Below are 22,439 nucleotides of genomic sequence, written 5' to 3'. Positions count from 1 at the left end.
GAGCATCTTTTGTGCTTAGTGATTAAGGAGTTGTGATTAAAATCATTGAATTGTATACTTTACATGGGTGTCTTTCATGGTATGTAAATTCTATCTCGGTAAAGCTGTCTTTAAAAAAAAAGTCAGGCTTGCCTTGGAAGTGCTATCCCAATGGACCTGACAGCTCATTTGCCAGGCTTCTTCCACACCAGCCCACCTCATAAAAAATCCTCAGTGCTAGGCCACCAACAGTTCTCTGTCCATCGCTTGATTAAAAAAAATAATAATAATAATAAACATTTTTTTTCTAACTTGCCTTTTAACCAAACCATACCCTTTGTCCAAACACAGTAAATTCTCTCTCTCCACCTCCCAGGGCTTCATTCAGGTTTTCACCCCTTTCTTCCTTGTCCTCCACAGTGGAGCTGGCAAGACCAAGCAGCTCCCCAGCCAGCCTTCTGCCTTTGGTTCTGTTCTCTCATGTCTCTGTGGCCGGCTGTGGCTTCCAGTCTGCTGGTGTCTCCCTCAATATTCACACAATGTTATAAGACACACACATTACAGAGGCAGGCATGGGGCTCACTTCATCCTGGCATCATCAAGTCCATGGACAAATAGACACCACCATAGGCCCTTTGCTCCCAGGTCTGAACATCGTCTCGCTCTGCTCCTTGCAGGGATCTTATCGCTGTGGGCCTTGCAAACCAGGGTACATCGGTGATCAGATGAGGGGATGCAAAATGGAAAGAAACTGCAGAGATCCAGAACTGAACCCTTGCAGTGTGAACGCCCAGTGCATCGAAGAGAGGCAGGGGGATGTGACGTGTGTGGTAAGTAATCTGCTGCTTGCTTCAGAGTAAAAGTACTCAAAAACGAAAGCAATTCCATCAAAATAAACGAAGGATTGGCTGTAACAGAGGCAGCTGAAGTTTGTGGGGAGCAATCTGAAGTCACCTAACCATCAGCCACCTTTGCTCTCTCTTGACCGTGGGTCAACACCGTCTTCCTGGGCAGGTTGGTGGTGGAGCCCCAGCTCCCATACACCCTCTGTGGGAGGCCCAGGAGGTGAGCCCCAGGACCGGGGGGAGATGGCTTCCCTCGACTAGTCTCTCGATAAGCTGCTGGTTTACATGAGCACACTGCCCTTCCTCATTGTCCTCGCCCCAAGGACATCCAGTTTCCAAGTCTGGCCTGACACTCCGGGAGATGAACTGCCCTGAGTAAACCCTCCACCTTCCACAGCACCAGCTGTTCTCTGTGCCTGCCTCCGCCAGGCTCAAGAGGAGCTCCTGAGCACTCTCCTTCCCATGCAGCTCCCGGCCCGGGAACCGCCTGGGGAGGGGAGGGCAGGGCACTTCAGCCTCGCGAGGGTCTCCCACCACTCAGGTGTGGAGTGGGCCCTTGGTGAGGAATGGAGCTTGTTACTGCCATCCGTCCCCAAACCCCCAGCCCCGGAGTGCTGGGGACTGGGGGGCTTCTAGACATGGCTAAATAATCCGTCTTCAGCTGTTCACATCCTGCTTCCTCCCTGGGGAGGCAGGCCCCTTAGAGTCTGGTGTAGCAGTCAGCCTAAGCAGCAGGATGGATTCTGGGAGACTTCTCCCTTCTTCATACCTCGGACTTCTTTACCTTTTTGTTCTCAAAATTTTCTACTGTGAGCATATGGCTTTCAAATAGGAAGAATGAGGAGACTCAAAACCAAGTTAAAGAAATAACTGTAATACCATCCCCTCTCTCCAGTGGTACAAGTAATTTGTACAAGGTACTGACAAGGGAATGACCTGGGTTGAAGGGGGAGAAAAAAACCCAACAATTTCTTTAATTCCTATCAGTGGGGCTTGTTTATTCCCATTGAGAGGCAAGCATATATCTGTGTTTAAATCCTCATCTTTTGTGAACAAATTAACGACTCCCCTGGGATGGTGGGTGATGGGGCTCTTAATGTGTTTTTGAATTCGTAATAAGGCCCAGCGACAGATGGTGAAGGATTAATACACTTGGAGTGACTACTAAAATAATTTAATCTGTCAGAAAATGGCTCATTAAAAACGTATTTGTTCCTAGAGGAAATTTTTTTCTTCATTAAAATGAGTCAAGGACGATGCCCCCATGGGTGTGCTTTCCAGGCCTTCTAAAGGCCCTGCTGAAACAACTGAGCGGAAATAAGGGTAGTTATGGGAGGGGTGTCTTTGGAACCCTGCCTTCCGTGTCTCTGGTTGCGGAAGAGGGGTGTACGTGATTGAGAGCAGACAGGCTGCAGCCTAGGAAGTCTTAAATCACCTTATTTTGATTAATGAGGGCAGGAAATGTAACGTTAACTCGTGTCAAGTTTCTTTTCCCTTGGCCCTGACGCTGTTCCCCAGACTCTTACCCCTCCTCCCTCCCCCACCTCACTGGCTCCTTGTTACTTTTCCAGGCCGCTTTGTCCCTTGTCCCTTCTGTTCTGCCTGTTCCTTCAGGTACCTATCCTGCTCCTGGGCTGAGCTTCAGGGACCACCTCATACCCCGGACACCCTTATGGAAGGATTGCCTTTCTCTTAGGTTTATCATTCATTCTTTAACCGGGCCCACTAGGATATGGATATGAGGGGGAGAACTCATGTTACCCAAATACATATGGCAGAAGACATTGAACTGGGACAGTCTTGAGTTCAAGTCCCAGCCCTGAGACCTTGGGCAAGGGACTTCGCTGCTCTAAGTTGACTCTTTTGTAAAATTGGGTAATGATGACCTTGTACCATCACTGTAAGGACTGGAGAAAATGCCTATAGAGTCTGGTCTGGAATAACTGTTACTTTAATGCCTATTCTACTAGCAATGAAGGCTTGCCCTCAGCAGCTGGTGGTGGCAGGCAACTTGGGTAGACTTTTTCAGAAAAATAGAGAATGCACAGTCCCAGCAACGCACCTGTGGGAACCTTCTCCTGTTCAGTTCAGTTTAATTCAGTCACTCAGTCGTGTCCAGCTCTTTACGACCCCATGAATTGCAGCACGCCAGGCCTCCCTGTCCATCACCAACTCCCAGAGTTCACTCAGGCTCATGTCCATCGAATCAGTGATGCCATCCAGCCATCTCATCCTTGGTCATCCCCTTCTCCTCCTGCCCCCAATCCCTCCCAGCATCAGAGTCTTTGCCAATGAGTCGACTCTTTGCATGAGGTGGCCAAAGTACTGGAGTTTCAGCTTTAGCATCATTCCTTCCAAAGAAATCCCAGGGCTGATCTCCTTCAGAATGGACTGGTTGGATCTCCTTGTAGTCCAAGGGACTCTCAAGAGTCTTCTCCTGTTAGGGGATATGAATAGAGGTTAAGCACCTTGGAAGGTTCCCTGTGTGGTGGAAATTGATCTAGAAGACCATTAGATACAGAGGTACGGCGCCAAGATGATAAGCAAAGTGCCTCAATGGCCTCTCTCCCCATGTGTGCATTTATTTCCCCTGGAGAATGTTTTGACAAAAATCCCAAATTACAAATATTAATATAAATAAATACACTTGAACCAGGAATTTCACACTAAGAAACCAGAAGGTCAGATGTACTAGAATTTGTCAAATGTGCAGAAAGACAAATGTACTAGAATTCTTTGTGGCAGCATTGTTTGCAATAGAGAAAGGTTTTAACAACTTGACGCCCACCAGTAGGGGACTAGTTGAATTAATTAAGGCACATGTATTCCAACTGATGTATAATACATCTGTGCCCATTAAAAAGAATGACACAAATCTACACGCAGTGATATGGAGTCCCGAGATGTCATGTTAATTTTTAAAACTCAAGGTGCAGAGTAGTATACATGTGTGCTACCAGTTGTGCTAAAGGATCAAAAAAAAAGGAAAAGAATTTGTGTTTGCTGGTCTCTGCCCAGCATGTCTCTGAAAGTATTCAGAAGAGTGGATTGCCTGGATTCCTGAGCCCAGGAGCAGGAAGGAGCTTTCACTCTGCCTTTTGAATTTTGAACCATTAGACTATAATATTCAAAACACAGCTTAATAGTTTTAAAGTCCTACCAACAAAGCCTCCTGGCTCCGGGCCCTCCCTCTGGGCCTGTGTACGGGAGCAGAGGCCCTTGTAAGCCCCATCCTCCCAACCAGGCTCAGTGCCTGGGCTTTTGACAGGCTTTCTCTTCACAGTGTGGGGTCGGCTGGGCTGGTGACGGCTACATCTGTGGAAAGGATGTGGACATTGACAGTTACCCTGATGAGGAACTGCCATGCTCGGCCAGAAACTGCAAAAAGGTGAGGGGGACGAGCAGGAGAAAACACACGCAAACATACACACGCAAGCACATATGCACACGTGCTCTGTGGCTTTCCAGAGCCACATCTTATACGGGGGAGAGGTTCTGTGGGTTCCATTCAGAATTGTATTTTTAAAGTAGCCGAGTCTCAAATGTAGCAAAACAGCCATTGACAAAAGTCAGATAGGTGCAGTGTGTTGAGGTCAGAAATAGTTGTTGATTTAGATGGAGATGGGGTGGGGAAATGGGGAGAAGTTGGTAAAAGGGTACAAACTATCCATTCTGAGGTGAATAAGATCTGTGGATCTAATGTAGTTAACAACTGTATTGTATGCTTGAAATTTGCTAAGGGTAGAGCTTACATGTTCTCAGCAAAATAAAGATGGGGATAAATATGTAAGGTGATAGATATGTTAATGAAATCAGTGGAGGCATCACTTCACAATATACACATGTATCAAATTATCACATTATACATTTTAAATGTCTTACAATTTTGTCCGTTAAAATACCTCAGTTAAGCTGAAAAAAAGACAAACGTAGATGTCCCCCTGAGCTGTGTTTCTCCAACTTAGGACAACTGCAAGTATGTACCAAATTCTGGCCAAGAAGATGCAGACAGGGATGGCATTGGAGATGCCTGTGATGAGGATGCTGATGGAGACGGGATCCTGAATGAGCAGGTAGGCACCTGCTTTGCTAGGAGGGCCTGGAAGTGGCCACGTGCCAGAGACGGTGGAGGAAAGTCCGTGAAGTTCACTGTTTATATGAATCATCCCAAAGGTCCATTTCCACGCCTGTGTTTCCACAGCACTATAACTTCTTATTCTAAAATCCTGAAATGTTTAACATACAAAAGGAGCTCTGAGGAGCTGTGACCCCCGGAGGTCTGATATCTCATGCTAGCGGCAGGGGGGGTGGGGTGGCAGGAGGTTGACTGGCATCCACCACAGGACCAGGCACATAGCGAGTCTCATTAAATGTTGGTCTTGGGATCCTTTAGGATAACTGTGTCCTGACCCACAACGTGGACCAGAGGAACAGTGACAAAGACATCTTCGGGGATGCCTGTGATAACTGCCGGAACGTGCTGAATAATGACCAGAAAGACACTGATGGGGACGGGAGAGGAGACGCCTGTGATGACGACATGGATGGGGACGGTGGGTTTGCCTCGCGTTGCCTTTTCCTTGGGACCTATCTGTGCTTTTCTCCTTGTTCTCTCTTAGGAGCAGGAATAGAATTGCTGATTCTGAAGGCCTTCCTGCTCTGGGGGGTTCTACATGGCTTGAGCCTGGGGGACCCCAGGTCCACTTATTTTTGTCTACTTATTTCTCCCATGTTTAATAACCTTCATGCTCCAGGAACTTGACATCATTGCCAGAAGCTGTAGGAATCCCTTCAAGCAGTGTCTTGTCAAGGCTGTGTCTTTGGAGGACATCTATCTTCTCAGACTGCAGCTTCCTCCCTCCCACCATCCTTCTCAAGCTAAGAGCCCTAGAAGTGGAAGATTGAGGGAGAGGGGCAGAGCAGGGGCAAGCGCTGCAGCCCCAGCTCAGGCTCCTCATGCAGAGAATCAGGTCTTTTCCCACAGAGTGGAAAGGGCCATCAGGCAGGTGGCTGCATCAGCCAGCTCCAGGGTCCACTGAAGGGCCTCATACTTTGGTCTGTGTAAGTAGCACCCTGGAGAACAATTCTAGAGCTCTGCAGGCCATAAGAAGGACATTTGTTTCTGTATAGCTCCCATAGAACAGAGATGACTGTCATCAAAGTATAGGCTGGATCTGATCATTTCTGAAAAACATATCACATTACAGGACCTTGAAGGAATATCCTTTTAGAAATACACCATACCCACCAACACCCTACTCCAGAAAATCCACACCTCTCTAAAATGCAACCTTACCTTCTATAAGCCGGACAGCTGGTAAATCAGCTCAGCAAAATGAACAGAAAAGGCCCTGAGTTGCAGCATTTGCATTTCCAGGATGTAAGTACCACTCCCACCATCCCTGGTTCCAAGGTACCAAGAGGAGATGACACAATTGAACAGGAAGCTGGGGAGAAATGGTGTGAAGGGCCTGGCTCCAGCCCACCACCACCCAAGCCCTGGGGCCCTGGTAGTAACAGACCCATGAGCTCCTCCCTCCCCGGGGTTGGCCTTCTTGATGCCTCATCTGGACACAGTGATAGCCCTCAACACCTTGGACAGATTCTAACTTGCTGGATAAATGTCTCAAGTCACTGTTCGTTTTTGAGCCTCCCAGAATTCATCCTTTGATGTTACCTCAAGATAACTGCACCCCTGGGGAAGGGAATGGCTACCCACTCCAGTGTTCTTGCCTGGAAAATCCCATGGACAGAGGAGCCTGGCGGGGCTACAGTCCAGGGGTCACAGAGAGTGGGACATGACTGAGCATGCACACACAGCAGATAGCTGCTGGAAGGGCTGGTGCTCCCCAAGGATGGCCTCAGCAGATGCCACTCCCCGCGTGCTGGCCTGATCGCTACAGTTCCTGAAAGTCTATGCTCCAGACCTTTCTGTGACATTCGCCTGACTCAGGGAAGCATTCCTCTCTTGCAGGAATAAAAAACATCTTGGACAACTGCCAGAAAGTTCCCAATAGTGACCAAGAAGACAGAGACGGTGACGGTGTAGGGGATGCCTGTGACAGCTGTCCTGAGGTCAGCAACCCGAACCAGGTTAGTAGGACCCAGAGGAAGCCGAACCCCAGGCTGAGCGCCCCATGCAAAGATGCACATTAAGACCAGCGTCTGGAAGAACCCAGCAGAGCCCACCAGCCCCGTTCGCTGCTGCTGCCTTCCTCCTATCAGCAGAGGTGATAATGTTGTATACGTAGGACTGGAGGTGATGGGAAGGACGCTGCAGGACATCTGGGGCCCTCTGACTCACCTCACAGGCTGTAGAGTCCCTCTGAGGTCAGTCATAGGAATCTAAGGATGCCCAGGACAAGTTTTTTTTTTTTTTTTTTTTCTGCTGAAAGGAAAATGTAATGGAAATTAACCATGGGGAGCCTCATGTCCCTTTCATCCCCAAACCCCTGTGTATGGACATTTCAGATAAGGTTTGATCAGTGATGTGCAGTTTCTCTTCTCTCTCCTCCTTCCTGTCTGGATCCTTGGGTGTGATGTGTCACGTATTTTGAAAGCCCTGGGAAGGGGTCGTCATTGTTGCCCTCTGACTCACTCCCATTCTGGCTCCACTCCAAAATGCAGAAGCAAAGCAGAACCTGCCTGCCTCATCCTCGTGTCTGTGGTTGGCCCCCTTCCGACCCGAGCTGGAGGGCCGCGTCTGCACCTGCCCCCACACTGCCCCGGCCGCCCTTCTCCAGTCAGCCCATCTGGTGTGTAGGCAGCCCGTCCTTGGAGCTTGATATTTTGGAAGACTTTTTTGAAAATTCAGCATTGTGCCTACACCAATATGGTGTTGTCCTTTTGCAGTTTGCACCACCCCAATTTCAAAGAAATAATTCCTGAGATCCAGTGATGATGGGCCAGGTCTGCCTTCTCCGGAACGTTCTGTGCAGGCCTAGGGATAAATAACACATTCTGTTCCCTTTGCAGTCTGACGTGGATAATGATCTGGTTGGGGACTCCTGTGACACCAATCAGGACAGGTATGGCACGTCTCCCAACTGCATAGGACCAGATGAAAAGTCCAGAGGGAGTGTTCTCTCTCAGAGCTTTCTGCTGCTACTGTGCTTTGGGGGCTCTCTGGGTAGATTGAGTTGCTAGAGGAACAATAGCTCTCTCTCTGGTCAGGGTCGCTGCACCTCTGTGGATGGAGGAGTTGACTGTATCAGGAGGGGTCACGAGGCAATCAAGCAACTGAGGCTCCATCACAGGAGAGGCTGTGTGGCGTTCCTTGTTAGAGATGGGCTCTGGAGCGACACACCTGGATGTAAATCCCAGTTCTCCACTCACACATCAGCCAACCGTACACATCAGCTGCCCATCTCTCTGTGCCTCCATTTCCTCATCTGTAAAATGGGGCTAAAAATGGAATGTAGCTCTTGGGATGATTGTGGAGGTTGAGCTAATTTTATGGAAAGTACATATCACAGTTTCTGTTACATGGATATTAGCTCTTTTGCTCTTATATATTCTTTCAGCTCAGGGAAGCTTCACCATCAGCCCCCAAATAGAGAGCTGCCAGTTTGCTGAGAGATCTTTGTGATTTCATTGTCTCTGGAAATTTTTCATTCAGTTTTCTTTTCTTGGGTGGAATCGTTCTGTGCAAATGAATGCTGTCAGCCCTGCTAGTCCCACACGGATGGAGGCCTATGTTAGGACAAAGAGCTGTATCAGATGCTATAACAACATCAAAAATGTAGACATGGGCAGCTCTGCTAGAGGCACCTGCAGTCCGATGGACCCTGTCATCTCCATAGGGAATCACAGGGGCAGCAGGACAGGGATGAGAGAGGGAAAGGGGTCTGAAAGGCAAAAGGAACAAGGTAGCTTCCCTCCTCAACCTCTCCTCAGAGGCTGCCCTACAGCCAGCAGCTCTGAAGCCCAGCCTTGCTCAAGGATAGATCCTGTCAAGCCCCATCTCCATCCACGTGCTCCATGTCCTTGCTGCAGAGTACATGCTGGCTAAGTGAACTTCATCATACTTCTCAGTCGGAGTCTCATTTCTTCATCTGCAAAGTAGAGATAATTGCATGCATCTTAAAAGTGATGGTGCAAATGAAAGATAATGTGGGTAAAGCTCCTGGCGCAGTACTGGCCTCTGGGTGACCTGCAGAAAATGGTAAGTGAGGTATTATTGTTCCCGCAGCATGAGGAGAGGCGAGTCCGTGACAAGCTGACACAGGATATCTCTGTTGTTGAGTGGAAGGTGGGACTGGTACCCTGACAACTTCCCTCGGTGATGAGCATCACGAATGTTCCCTGTTGCAGGTCATTCTGCACTCCGATTGCCATCTGAGCGCTTTCTAAAATATCCTGTCCCACCAGCCTCTAGAAGTTGCCTAAAATAAATGACTCATTTGCTACATTTTAATTCCCACAGACTTGAGGACAGAAACTGCTTGGTTTTGCATAAAAACGTTCAGGGATATATGGCATGGCTGCTGATGGCAATAGCTCAGGCTTATGTTTTGGAAAACAGCCCTGCCACAGGCCCAGGAACCCTGCTGTTGGAGCCGACCTCACTTTCCCTGGGTCCCATCTGGGAAGCATGGCCTGAAGGGCATGCACTGGTCCCTGGCCTCCTTTTCCCATGCCATCGTGGGGGTAGTTGCTGGCCCAGGATGGGCCATGGGTAGAACTGGTGAAAGGAATATCTGCTCTAATCCCGAGTAGCCATAGGAGGCCACTGTCCACTCAGGGAAGCCTGGGGACAGGGCACACTCTTGCCCTGGTGGCCGTCAGGCCTGGAAAGAAAGTGAGACTCAGAGACTGAGAAGTATGTGGAAGTCCACTTCTTGTGTGTTCACAGCTGATGCTTCTCGGGTCTACTGGCCAGGCATGGTGAAAAGCATTAGGAAAGGAAACACCATAGGGCCTCCCAAGGGCCAGGCCCCTGGAAGTGGTTTTTCATGTATAAAAATGTAATGTGCACTATTCTAATCAGCCTTCAGTCTTCAAGCCTGCGAGGTGGGCTGTTACTGTCCGCATGGTACGGAGGGGGATGCTGAGCCACGGAGCGCCACGTGTTGTGTTGGGGCCACGTGCACGGCCGAGCCAGGGCTCTCAGCCAGCACTTTGGCGCCCCTGCCTCCCCCCCCTTCTGCTCCCAGAGTCTCTGCGGGGATCGTAGTCGTGCCAGGGACTGAAAGGGGCATCTGGTCACAGAATCACAGAAATTGACCCTTATTTTGAACAGAAAAGATCTACTTGTTTCAATAGGTTGGGGAAGTAGGAATTGGTCTCTGAGGCCCATAAGGCAGCCTTATCTGAGGACCTGTGAAAGTTGCTCAGTCATGTCTGACTCTGCGACCCCAAGGACTGCAGCCCGCCAGGCTCCTCTGTCCATGGAATTCTCCAGGCAAGAACACTGGAGTGGGTTGCCATGCCCTCCAGGGGATCTTCCCAACCCAGGGAGCAAACCTGGGCTTCTTGCATTGCAGGCAGATTCTTTACTGTCTGAGCCACCAGGGAAGCTTAAAAAAAGACCAAGCCTGGTTAAGACCCCAAACCCAAACTCTCCCTCCTAAGAACTGGCCTCCTCGTGTCCCCTGCTGAGCTGTGAAATAGCCCCTCCTTCCCTTTTCCCACAGCGACGGAGATGGGCACCAGGACAGCACAGACAACTGCCCCACCGTCATCAACAGTGCCCAGCTGGACACTGACAAGGATGGGATTGGTGATGAGTGTGACGATGACGACGACAACGACGGCATCCCAGACTTGGTACCCCCTGGCCCGGACAACTGCCGGCTGGTCCCCAACCCTGCCCAGGAGGACAGCAACAGTAAGCGGGCTCAGCCCAGGGCTGCCCTCAGCCAGGCTCACGGCGGCCCACCTCTGTCGGGGCCCAGCTCCTCTGAGCAGCCACAGCTTGTGTGGACAGGGGGGCCCTGGGAGCCACGTGTCTCCAGCTGTCAGAGGCAGGCACAGCCCTGGGCTGAGACCACACGGGGCAGGGAAGCAACCACGCGCTTGGGGCTTGCCCACCCCTTTCACCAGAGTCCCAGCGGGAGCAGGAGGGAGAGGAGGCCAGGGCAGCACAGGCGGGGGTGGGGTTCACAGGCTCCGATGCCTGCAGGGAAGAGGTATGCACAGGGCCAGAAATGAGATGGCAGAGTTGTGAGCATGGTGGTAAGCGTACCCATGCCGCATACGCAAATTCAAATCTTGATACTAATACCACCCTGTTAGCTGGACAAAGGACAGTTTGGGCTAGATTCAGCCTAAGGGTCACTGTAAGTTATTCTGAGAGAGTGTCTGGTGGCCATGGGGTCCCTGCTTTTTATGTGTCATAGTCCAGAAAGTACTGCAGACATTTGCTTACATAAGGTCAGACTTAAGATCCACCCGTCAGTGAGATGCAGTCCTAGAGGACACCCAGGGTTTCTTGTCAGGTCAGCTTTGAACAGTTACCCTCACGCTGCCGCTGGGAAGGCCTTCTGACCGCCTGCAGTGGGGTTCACCCACCCACCACAAGGACCCCGGGGCCGGCTCAGGCACAGCTGGCTCCAGGACTTCTCTCTCCACGCAGACTGAAGACCTAGCCCTGGCGCTGGGCTCTCTCTGGCTCCTGTCACAGAGGGGGTGGCATGGGGGTGGTGGGCATTGCCCAGCTCCCCTCCTCCATTCCCTCAGGTGATGGAGTGGGAGACATCTGTGAGGCAGACTTCGACCAGGACCAGGTCATCGATCGGATAGACGTGTGCCCAGAGAACGCAGAGGTCACCCTGACTGACTTCAGAGCCTATCAGACCGTGGTCCTGGACCCTGAAGGGGATGCCCAGATCGACCCCAACTGGGTGGTCCTGAACCAGGTGAGTGTCATGGAGCTGGCGATGGCTCAGCTTTGCCTCTCAACACAGGCTTTTTTAAAAAACTGATTTTTATTGGAGTATAATTGCTTTATAATGTTGTATTAGTTTCTGCTGTACAGCAGAGTGGATCACCCAGACATACACATATCGCCTCCCTTTGGCCCTCCTTCCCATTCAGGTCTGAGCTGAGTTCCCTGAGTAGGTTCTCACTAGGTATCCGTTTCAGACACAGTATCACTCGTGTGTAGGCATCAATCCCAGTCTCCCAATTCCTCCCTCCAGCCCAGGCCCTTCTGAGAGAAGTGGGTTCTTTGCAGGGTGCCGACTGTGAGCCAGGCGCTCGCCCATGTCACATTTATTCCCCACAACAGTCCTGTTGATGGAGCACGTTAAGTAGCCTCATTTTACAGATGTTGAGCTTGAGTCTTACGAAGCTTGAGTGACTCCTCAGGGTAGCATGGCAGGTAAGCATCTGAGACTGCTGAATCTGGGGCCTGGGCAGTCTCCCTAGACCCATGCTCCCAGTCTCTGCAGGAGGTGCCTCTGTGTGTTCGCCTCCTTGTGGAACTAAAGAAGGCAGGCACAGAGAGGCTTAGTAGATTTTCCAGCATCACCCAGCAGGCCACATTCATTAAAAGCATATGTATGCATTAATATACGACATTCGTTTTTCTCTTTCGGACTTACTTCACTCTGTGTAACAGGCTCTAGGTTCATCCACCTCAGTTCAACGGACTCAAATTTGCTCCTTTTTGTGGCTAGAAAAATGGTTACTGGTGAACCTATTTGCAGGGCAGGAGTAGAGACAAAGACAGAGAACAGACTTATGGACACAGCGAGGGAGGGAGAAGGTGGGACAAACTGGGAGAGCAGCACTGAGACATGTGTATTACCATATGCAAAATAGATGGCTAGGGGGACAATGCTGTGTAACACAGCTCAACCCCTGTTCCGGCAGCCCAGAGGGGTGGGAGGCAGGTTCAAGAGGGAGGGGACCTAGGTATACTTACAGCTGATTCATGTTGTATGGCAGAAACCTGGAGAAGGAAATGGCAACCACTCCAGCATTCTTGCCTGGGAGATCTCAGGGACAGAGGAGGGTGGCGGGCTACAGTCCATGGGGTTGCAAAGAGTCGGCCACGACTTAGTGACTGAACAACAGCAACATGGCAAAAACCAGCACAGTATTGTAAAGCAATTATTTTCCAATTAAAAATTTAAAAAAAATTTAAAGCATATGTTCTCTAATTAAGAGTCTACTAAATCAACTCAAGTGACAGTTTTAGCAAAACTGTTTCTACTCAGCACTGAGGTTTTGTTTTGTTGAAAAGTGTATGCTTTCTTTGAGCACATAACAAGGTAGGGCAGTTCTTCAGATAATGAAATCTTTACATGGAGCTCAGACATCACTGACTCCTCACCAGTGATGCCTGAGAATCTGAGCTTCCTCGAGCTTATTCCATCCCCTCTGAGGTTAATCTTAACTCCTGCATTTCTCTCTGCAGGGCATGGAGATTGTGCAGACCATGAACAGCGATCCTGGCCTGGCAGTGGGTATGTCCAGGGCCTCAGTCAAGCCTTGTGTGGAATTCACTCTTTCCAGCTACCCACGTGGCTTGCCTGTTTTTCTCATCTGCTCTGATCTTTACAGGGTACACGGCTTTTAACGGAGTTGACTTTGAAGGGACCTTCCACGTCAACACTCAGACGGACGATGACTACGCCGGCTTCATCTTCGGTTACCAGGACAGCTCCAGCTTCTACGTGGTCATGTGGAAGCAGACAGAGCAGACATACTGGCAGGCCACCCCGTTCCGAGCTGTCGCGGAACCTGGCATCCAGCTCAAGGCACTCGTCTCCCTTTCTTCTGGGCCCTTCACCCTCCTCTTAAATTCTGTGTTCTCCCATATGGCATTTATTCATTAAGAAATCGATGCATTTGCGCTCAAATCTGGGAACTCTTGAATCCATCCAGGGGGCCATGCCTTCGCTTCTCTGTATGAGCTGCATGCTCCCCTCTGGGTGAGAATGTCTGACCCCAGAGGTGGGGAAGATTTAGGGGTACATCTTCGGGCACACTCCCCTTGGAAACTGACTAATGTGTTTCCTCGGGGTGGCCAACTTCGTACAGGAGGGCTGGGAATCTACGTCCGTCACTCCTGCTAGGAGGAAAGGCAGAGCTCAGAGCCCTCCTTGGCCAAATGTGGGGAGCAGTGGGTCTGACAGCAGGGAAAGCATGGACCAAGTTAGTGGAATGCCGGCCAGTGCTGATCACTGAAGGCTGGGGATGACCACAGCAGAAATGGCATTGAAGAGTTTACGCCTTGTGTCCAGATTCAAGGCGGCCGGGTTGCACCTGTGAATCCTGACCCCATCACTACCCCAGGGATACGGGATGCAGGAAGTGCAGTCTGTGCATCTAAGACCTTGCTCATGTCATCGTCCAGGCCGTGAAGTCCAAGACGGGTCCAGGGGAGCATCTCCGCAACTCGCTGTGGCACACGGGGGACACCAGTGACCAGGTCAGGCTGCTCTGGAAGGACTCCAGGAACGTGGGCTGGAAGGACAAGGTGTCCTACCGCTGGTTCCTGCAGCACCGGCCCCAGGTGGGCTACATCAGGTAGGCGCTGCGGCCCCTCCTCCCACGTCTCCGAGCCTTCGCTTCCCTGAGCAGACAGCTCCTGGGGGCGAGCGAGGACCTCAGGCTCCCAGGAAAGAGGCAGGAGGAGGATACCCCGCTCAGACTGACCACCTGGATGGTAGGGCCACACGGGGGGGTAGGAGGACCTTCTGTGGGGGAGGCCTGGGCACCAGAACAGTCTGCCCCTCTGACCTGTGTGAGGCGAGACTGACTCTCTCATCTGCCCTCCTGTGTGGTCCCTCTGGACCATGTATCATCACTCACCTCAACATTTCATGCTGCAGTGAGTCCCTCCTGGTCTGAGAAACTCCATGAGAGCAGCACCAATGTCTCATTTTATCTTGGTCTCCCCTGCACCTGACAGAGCAATGACACATTCTACCCTCGGCATGAACTGACCCTCTTGTGAGCCCATGTTCTGCCTTATGTCCCTGTGAAAGTGTTAGTTGCTCAGTCAAGTCCGACTCTTTGCAACCCCATGGACTGTAGCCCACTGGACTCCTCTGTTCATGGGATTTTCCAGGCAAGAATACTGGAGTGGGTTGCCATGCCCTCCCCCAGTGAATCTTCCCCACCCAGGGATCAAACGTGGGTCTCCCACATTGCAGGCGAATTCTTTACCGTCTGAGTCACAAGGGAAGCCCTTGGAACTGCCCTGTAGGACTGTTTAAAAAAACAAACACCTATTTCTCAGAAGCTAGAACGTCTTAGAACCACATCTTTGACATGTAGTCAATGTACTTTGGAGAAGGAAATGGCAACCCACTCCGGTATTCTTGCCTGGAGAATCCCAGGGACAGGGGAACCTGGTGGGCTGCCGTCTATGGGGTCGCACAGAGTCAGACACGACTGAAGCGACTTAGCAGCAGCAGCAGCAGCAATGTACTCACTTTCTCATTCCTCAGACTTACAGATCCACACCAGTTTATGCAGCACTTCTTTAGGAAGGGGTGCTGATTGCATTTTCCTGACCGGGGCAGGAAAGCTGCCAAGTGGGAAAACGGAAATCATGAAAGCTAGTTCATACTTTGTCTTTCTTTGAGACTTTACACCAAATGTGATGTCTGTCTAGAGGGAGGTTGTCATATTCTCAGCCCTATTGAGCTGCATGCCCCTTTTTTTATAACAAATATTTTGAAATGCTACCTCTTGCATCCCAAATGAAGTCATAGAAAATATTACCTGCATGATGTTAAGGATCAATCTGATCCCTAATGGAGAAATAAGATTTATAACAAAATCGTGTAAGCGCTTGGGCACAACCGTAGCAGAACACACAGTGAGGTTGCTGCTGGCCCGTGTACCTAGAATCACTGCAGAGGTGATGTCCTGCTACAGCTCGTGTGTTGTGGCCGCAATGTGGTATTGCCAGCAGTGTTGTGAATTTCTAAAATAATGAACAGCTACACAGAAGGACAAATATCGTATGATACCTCTTATGTGTGGAATCTAATAAAAGGGTACAAGTGAACTTTTTTTACAAAACAGAAGCAGTAGATGAAGAAAACAATGTTATGGTTACCGGGGGGGGGGGGGTGGGGAGGATAGATTGGGGGGTTAGAACTGACATATGCACACTACTATTTATAAAACAGATAATAAGGACCTACCGTGTAGCACAGGGAACTCAGTACTCTGTAATGTCCTTTATGGGAAAAGAATCTAAAAAGAGTGGATATGTGTATAACTGACCTACCTTGCTGTGCAGCAGAAAGTAAGACAACATTGTAAATCAACCATACTCCAATAAGATGAATAGTGAACAGCTTAATTTTTAAACAAGACAATGAAGTACAGTTGACTCGAACAATTTGGGAGGTGGTTCCCAGACCTGCAATGGACAAAAATCCACAGATGCTCAAGTCCCACGGTTGGCCTTCTGTATCTGTGGTTCATATCTGCAGATTCAACTACCTGCAGATCATGTAGCGAAATAGTATTTATGGGGGGAAAAAATCCACATATTAGTGGGCCCATGCAAACCTACGTTGTTTGAGAGTCAGATGTACTCAACAGTTTATCAGTTTACCCTGGAAAAAAATCAGTTGATATTAGTGCAAAAATACTTGATATTCACAACTGAGTTGGGTTTTAAGCCCAGATAACTAGAAACAGGCCAAGGGTCTGTTCCTACCCAAGGGTCTGGAGGAGCACCCCAAAGGTGTCTGGATGCAGGACAGGTTTCCATTGTTCTCTCCAGAGCCTTGTAAGCCACCCAACATCCCTGCCTTCTGCCACTAAATGCCATGGTGACAGCCCAAAGTGCCCCCCCCCCCATTTCTAAAATCCTGCTTAGGGAATGCTGTCCCTCCTGAGGAAAATCACTGCTCCTGGATCCCACCAACTGAATGATATCAGTCAGACCTAGGGAAGGGCAGTGGTTTTTAAGCATGATGTCTGGACAGGGTAACTCACTGCACAGTGAAGTCACAAAGCCTCTTGGTCCTGGGTCGTATTGTGCTTTCTGACTCATCAGTGAGGACCCGTTGAGTTGGACTCGGTGCCCAACCTCATCTAGGCCTTTCGAGGGACAGAAGAAGGGCAGATGTGGACAGGTCGTCCCTGACCTCATGGCTCTCCCAGTCTAGCAGGGAAAGGGAAAAAGAGTAGCTGGAAGCACAACCCAGGTCTGAGGAAAGTGGAAGATGAAACAGAGCAAAGACGTGGGTGGCCAAGAAGTGGGACCCCCTGCCTCCTGATGGGTGGCTCCCCCTGACCTTGGTTTGAAACCCACTCCGGCTGTGTCCACAGGGTGCGATTTTATGAAGGCTCTGAGTTGGTGGCTGATTCTGGGGTCACCATAGACACCACCATGCGTGGAGGCCGGCTCGGCGTGTTCTGCTTCTCCCAGGAAAACATCATTTGGTCCAACCTCAAATATCGCTGCAATGGTAATGTACATTCTTGTTACTGAATAGTATTACTACAAAAAAAAAAAAAAAATCAAACAATGCCACCTTATTGTATAGCACACATCTCTCCCAGAAGCCGAAAGTCATGCCACATATCCCTGAAATCTGAGGGTTCCTCCGTGATCCAAGCAAAAGGCAGATCTCACGTTTCCTATTTGATAGATGAGGAGATGGAACGCTAGAAAATTAAACTATTAAACTGCTTGGCTTGGGACATAGGGTTCTGTGAGAGATGGAGGCAGATTTAATTGAGAGGCAGCCTTCATTTTCATATAGCTCAAGCACAATCATAAACTCAAAACCCATTCTGCCTGCTCATTTTCTTTTGGCCTGTGAATGACGCTCCTGGGCTTTAAGCCAACAGTTCGCAAAGCTGCCTGAGGTAGAAAATGGCTGCGGGGTTGGGGGGTAGCGGGGGAGTGCTTCTTTGGGGGCTTGTTGGGCGGGCTGACAGCGACCCCTACAGGACGCTTCCCAGCTCGAGATGCACTAGGGCTGGAGGGAGCCTTCCTAATGCCCTGGTGCCTGTCCTCCTTTGCAGACACCATCCCAGAGGACTTCCAAGAATTTCAGACCCAGAATTTTGATCGCCTGGATAAATAAACAGAGGACGCAATCCGTAACTGCTTTTCCAAACACTAAAGTCATATGTTTTTTAACTTCCTACAACTTTCTTTGTATACAGTGTGGCTTTCTTTTTGCCCACCCAGATATACCAAACTTCTTATATGAATGTGGCAATAAAGAAGAGATGATTTCTAAAAACCATGTTACCCAGACATCATTCCACGTGGCTCAGGCTTTGACGGGGACTCTGCTGTTCTCTGTGGAAAATCCACAGACAGTCGCCAGGGGATCTTTCTTCCTCAGTCGTGAGGTTGACTGTGTACATCAGTCAGAAGGCTCAGGCCAAAGGTCTCACCTTCTGTTTCTTTCACAGAGAAGCCTGACAGTTCCATGCTCACCTCAGCAGCCTCCTTATTTGGGGTAAGGAACCTCAGAAACACTGCTCAGGGACACTTTTCCTATGAAGACTTTTCCTGACTGATCCTGGGGCAAGTTTGTCCAGTTCTTTTCTTAAACCCTCTCCACCCAACAGGCCTTCCACCCAGACCTCTACCAGCACTTTCAATTGTGCTTTTTTATATATTTGGCTCCCCCTAGTGGAATGTCAGCTAACTGAGAATTAAAGGACCACGTCTTAGCACAATCCTTATACTCTGAATACCTGGTATGGAGATTTCCAGTCCATTTTTTGCTAGATGGCTGACTCTTAAGTGATAAGGACAATAATGGATATGGATATGAGCCCTCCTACAACTCAGAAAGCTGCTCACAACATACACTATCTATGGTGGTATCAGCAGCCTCACTGTGTGTTCAGGACAGAAACTTGCCTGACTTTCGCGTTACTTCCTCTCCCATTGCATTTGTAAGGCAAATGATCCAGGCAAGTTTTTAAAATAAATTCCCTTAGATTTCTGTTTCAAGGAATATTGCTGGGCAGCGATATATTCTCCTAGTCCAGAATTCCTGGAAATACCTTACATCATAAGTAAGGGATAAACACTGTCGCCATCATTTTATTATGGTTTCGGTAGAAACTACAGTGGCATATGCATGACCGATACCAGACGTGGAGGATTTCGGTCCACCTCACGTGCAAAGCCTCCAGGGGTAGGTTGCTTCAAAGGTCAGGACGAGGGTCTTCGATCAGGGTCTTCCACCAACCCCCGGCTTGCTGACACTGTCTAATCGCGCAGGCAGACCCTGCTACAGGAGCCGCCTCCCAGGGTCTCGGGGCCGCGCTGCTATTGTGACGCATCTACAGACCGATCCCAATTCAAAAGAGCCCGGGAAGGAGAAGCAAATCTGTATGGTTGGAGAATGTCATCTCTCAATCCTCCCCTCTTTTCCTTGCTTTTTGTGTCTCACGGAAAGATTATTTCCTGAGCCCTTAAGGCCTTCAGGAGCCCTCTGGCCCTCCTGGTCCTCCACCCACTCTATGGTATAGAGTATACCTTTATAGGTATAAAAGCTATTTTATACCATAACATTTTAGTGCCCTTTCTCTGGAGGCCTTGGCACTTTACCAGGCGATATGTGATGAAGGCCAAAGACTCTTGGGGTATTTCACACTAATCACTGAATTGCATGCCAAACCCTCTACCTTGAAATATTAATACACTCATTTGTAAGAGGAAAATATGTTAGTTGATCAGATATGGATGTTACTTTGAGCTGAAGTCTTATGGTATCTTGATCTAACTTTCAATGACGCTGGTGTACTTATTCGATCTGTCCTGTGCTCCTGTATTTCCCCTATACTTCCCCCCTAAGGCAGGCAGGACGAGGAGGCAGCCTCCCTGCTGGGCATTCCTCCCTAAAAGCAGTAGTCCATAGGAATATCTCTAGATAATCAACACTTTTGTGTCTATGAACATGACAGTACCGTGGGCTCACAGGACATTTAAAACATAATTCCATACCTCAGAAGCCTATTACATTGTGTATGTAACTTTTGTCTTCCTGCCAATTAGAGGGCAAAGTAAAACAGGTAGCCCCAGTGGTGTGTTTAAACCAGAGCATGCCAGTTCTTGAGAGCTAGTCTTGGGAATGTTGTGAGCCAGCTGTTAAATCTGTTGAAAATCTGAAATTAGCCATCATAGTATTTACACCACAGAAATTAGCAAATGCTACAAATTAGATCTCCAGATTGCTGACTGCCAAGCATTTATCAACACATGACTGGGTACTCTTACTTACCCCTGGTCATTCTTCCCTCATTGGAAGCTGGTGTAGAAAGCTTGAAATGTTCAGAAAACTTCTTGTTTAAGAAGTAGAGAAGTGCTCCTAAAAGAAACCTTAGGAAAGAAGCTCTTTGATCTTGGCAACAACTTTTTTTGGAGTATGATACTGAAAGCACAAACAACAAAAGCAAAAATCAACACATGGGACTATATCAAATTCAAAAGTTCTGCACCAGAAAAGAAACAATTAACAAAATGAAAAAGACAACCTTTGGGAGAATGGGGGAAATTTTTGTAAACTGTATATTGGTTAGGGATTAATATCCAAAAATACATATATTGAAAAACCATACAACTCAATAACCATGAAAACAATCACATTTTTAAATGAGAAGAGAACTAAATTGACGGTTTTCCAAAAAGACATCAAAATGGCCAACAGATACATGAAAAGATGTTCAACATCAGCAAGCACGAGAGAAATGCAAATCAAAACCACAGTGAGATTCATCCCACCTATTAGACTGGCTATCACCAAAAAGACAAGAGATGCTGGCCAGGATGTGGTGAAAAGAGAACCCTCATATACTGTTTGAATGTAAATTGGTCCAGTGACTATGGAAAACAGTATGGAGTTTCCTCAAAAAATTAATAATAGATCTACCATAAGAGTCACCAATTCCAGTTCTCAGTATATATCAAGAGGAAGGAAAATAGTATGTCAAAGCAATATATGCACTCCCATGTTTATTGCAGCGTTATTCACAATAGCCAAGATATGGAAAGAACTTAAATGTCCAGTGGATGAATGGATAAAAAAAGATGTGGTATATAGACAATGGAATATTATTCGGGCACAAGAAAGGATCTCCTGCCATTAGTAACAACATGGATGGACTTTGAACATCATGCAAAATCAGACACAGAAAGACGAATACTGTGATATCACTTAGATGTCAATCTAAAAAAGTTAAACTTTTGAAAAACAGAGGAAAATGGTAGTTATCAGTGGATGGGGAGTGAGGGGATAAGACTGCTATTGTTTAAGGATACAAATTTGCAGTGAGAAGTAAATAAGTCATAGAGATCCAATGCATGGTATGGTAAATATACATGAAAATATTGTACTCCAATCGTCAAACCAACTGAGACTAAAACTTAATTATCCCAACTGCTAAAAAGAAATGATAATTACATAATATGATAGAGGTGTCAAATTCCACTGTAACAGCAATTACAACATACAAATGTATCAAATTAACACATTGTGCACCTTAAATTCACACGTTACATGTCAAACAGATTCAATTTAAAACAGCAAAGAAGTGCGAAAGTTGTGAAAATCAGGAAGCCCTTAAGAAAAGTTAGTCAAATGCCAGATACAAACCATAGGAACAGACTAGCAGGTGCCTCTTCCACAAGTCGCAACCTGGGACTTTTGAATGTTTATACTCAACTTTAGGCTTCCCTGATAGTTCAGTAGGTAGTGGAGTGACTCAAATTCCTATTAGAGTTCCATTTAGTAAGGTCCTCCTCTGAATTTCATTAACAACCCTAGGAGTCTGAGCAGCTATCACTCACTCACTCACCAGTGAGGATAAATTCATTCCACTGCTTGTCCACCCCCTGACTTCTCACTGAGATCAAAGGTCCTGCGACATGGGAGGTATGCCTGGGAGAGAGAAGAGGTGAGCCACTGTGGGAAAAAGGCTGTGCACAGGCAGACTCCCACTGGAGTGGGGAGACTTCCTGGGGCAGAGGAAGGGCACGGAGAGCATCATGAGACAGCCCCAGGTTTGGGGGCAGGGGCAGAGAGGGAGGGGAGCACGTTCCTTCTCCACCCAAGAAAGAACGGAAGCTCCTCCCTCTTCCCCCCCACGTTATTACTCCTGTATCTTAGAATTAATTCAAGATGCAAATTGCAAAATCTTAAACTTCTAAGTTCAGCTTAAAAATCTTACTACTTGGGGAAAGAGAGAGGAGAGATAAATTAGGAGACTGAATTAACATACACTACTGTGTATAAAATGGATGACCAACAAGGACCTACTGTGCTATACAGTAGGTCTTATTCTATAATAACCTAGAAGAGAAAAGAATCTGAAAAGGAATACACGTGTAACTGAGCCACTGGGCTGTACACCTGAAACTAACACCACATTGTAAATCAGCTATACTTTGGTTTAAAAAAAAATTTACTACTCTTCTATACTCTATAAATATTCAAATCTACTTAGTCCTCCATAGCAAGTCCTCTTAGTCCTCAGTCACCTTTAAGCTTGATTGTTTAGTCCTATCTGCAAACTTAATTAAATTTCCTTAAGCATTTAAAATTGCATTTATAAATTTTATATTATTCATAATCTATAATACTACATTTTTAATATACTATAAATCTACAATGCTTACAATTTTAATTATAAATTTTTTTGTCATTTGTCTGACAAAACCTA

General features: G+C 48.0%; 1 protein-coding gene across 1 annotated transcript in view; it reads left to right on the top strand.

The window, feature by feature from the left end:
* THBS4 (thrombospondin 4) overlaps positions 1 to 18,001 on the top strand; it is a 53,827-nt gene extending 35,826 nt beyond the window's left edge. The window contains exons 10-22 of the mRNA XM_018053668.1: positions 657 to 809; positions 4,108 to 4,212; positions 4,790 to 4,897; positions 5,218 to 5,377; positions 6,799 to 6,917; positions 7,800 to 7,852; positions 10,460 to 10,653; positions 11,505 to 11,683; positions 13,189 to 13,237; positions 13,335 to 13,531; positions 14,131 to 14,303; positions 17,076 to 17,215; positions 17,778 to 18,001. Coding sequence (XP_017909157.1) covers positions 657 to 809; positions 4,108 to 4,212; positions 4,790 to 4,897; positions 5,218 to 5,377; positions 6,799 to 6,917; positions 7,800 to 7,852; positions 10,460 to 10,653; positions 11,505 to 11,683; positions 13,189 to 13,237; positions 13,335 to 13,531; positions 14,131 to 14,303; positions 17,076 to 17,215; positions 17,778 to 17,839 — 1,692 coding nt within the window. The 3' untranslated portion in view covers positions 17,840 to 18,001. The remainder of the gene's footprint in view (positions 1 to 656; positions 810 to 4,107; positions 4,213 to 4,789; positions 4,898 to 5,217; positions 5,378 to 6,798; positions 6,918 to 7,799; positions 7,853 to 10,459; positions 10,654 to 11,504; positions 11,684 to 13,188; positions 13,238 to 13,334; positions 13,532 to 14,130; positions 14,304 to 17,075; positions 17,216 to 17,777) is intronic.

Source organism: Capra hircus, chromosome 10 (assembly GCF_001704415.2).
Source record: "Capra hircus breed San Clemente chromosome 10, ASM170441v1, whole genome shotgun sequence".
Taxonomy (NCBI): Eukaryota; Metazoa; Chordata; class Mammalia; order Artiodactyla; family Bovidae; genus Capra; species Capra hircus.
The sequence above is the reverse complement of the archived record's forward strand: the minus strand, read 5'-3'. Positions and strand labels throughout refer to the sequence as shown.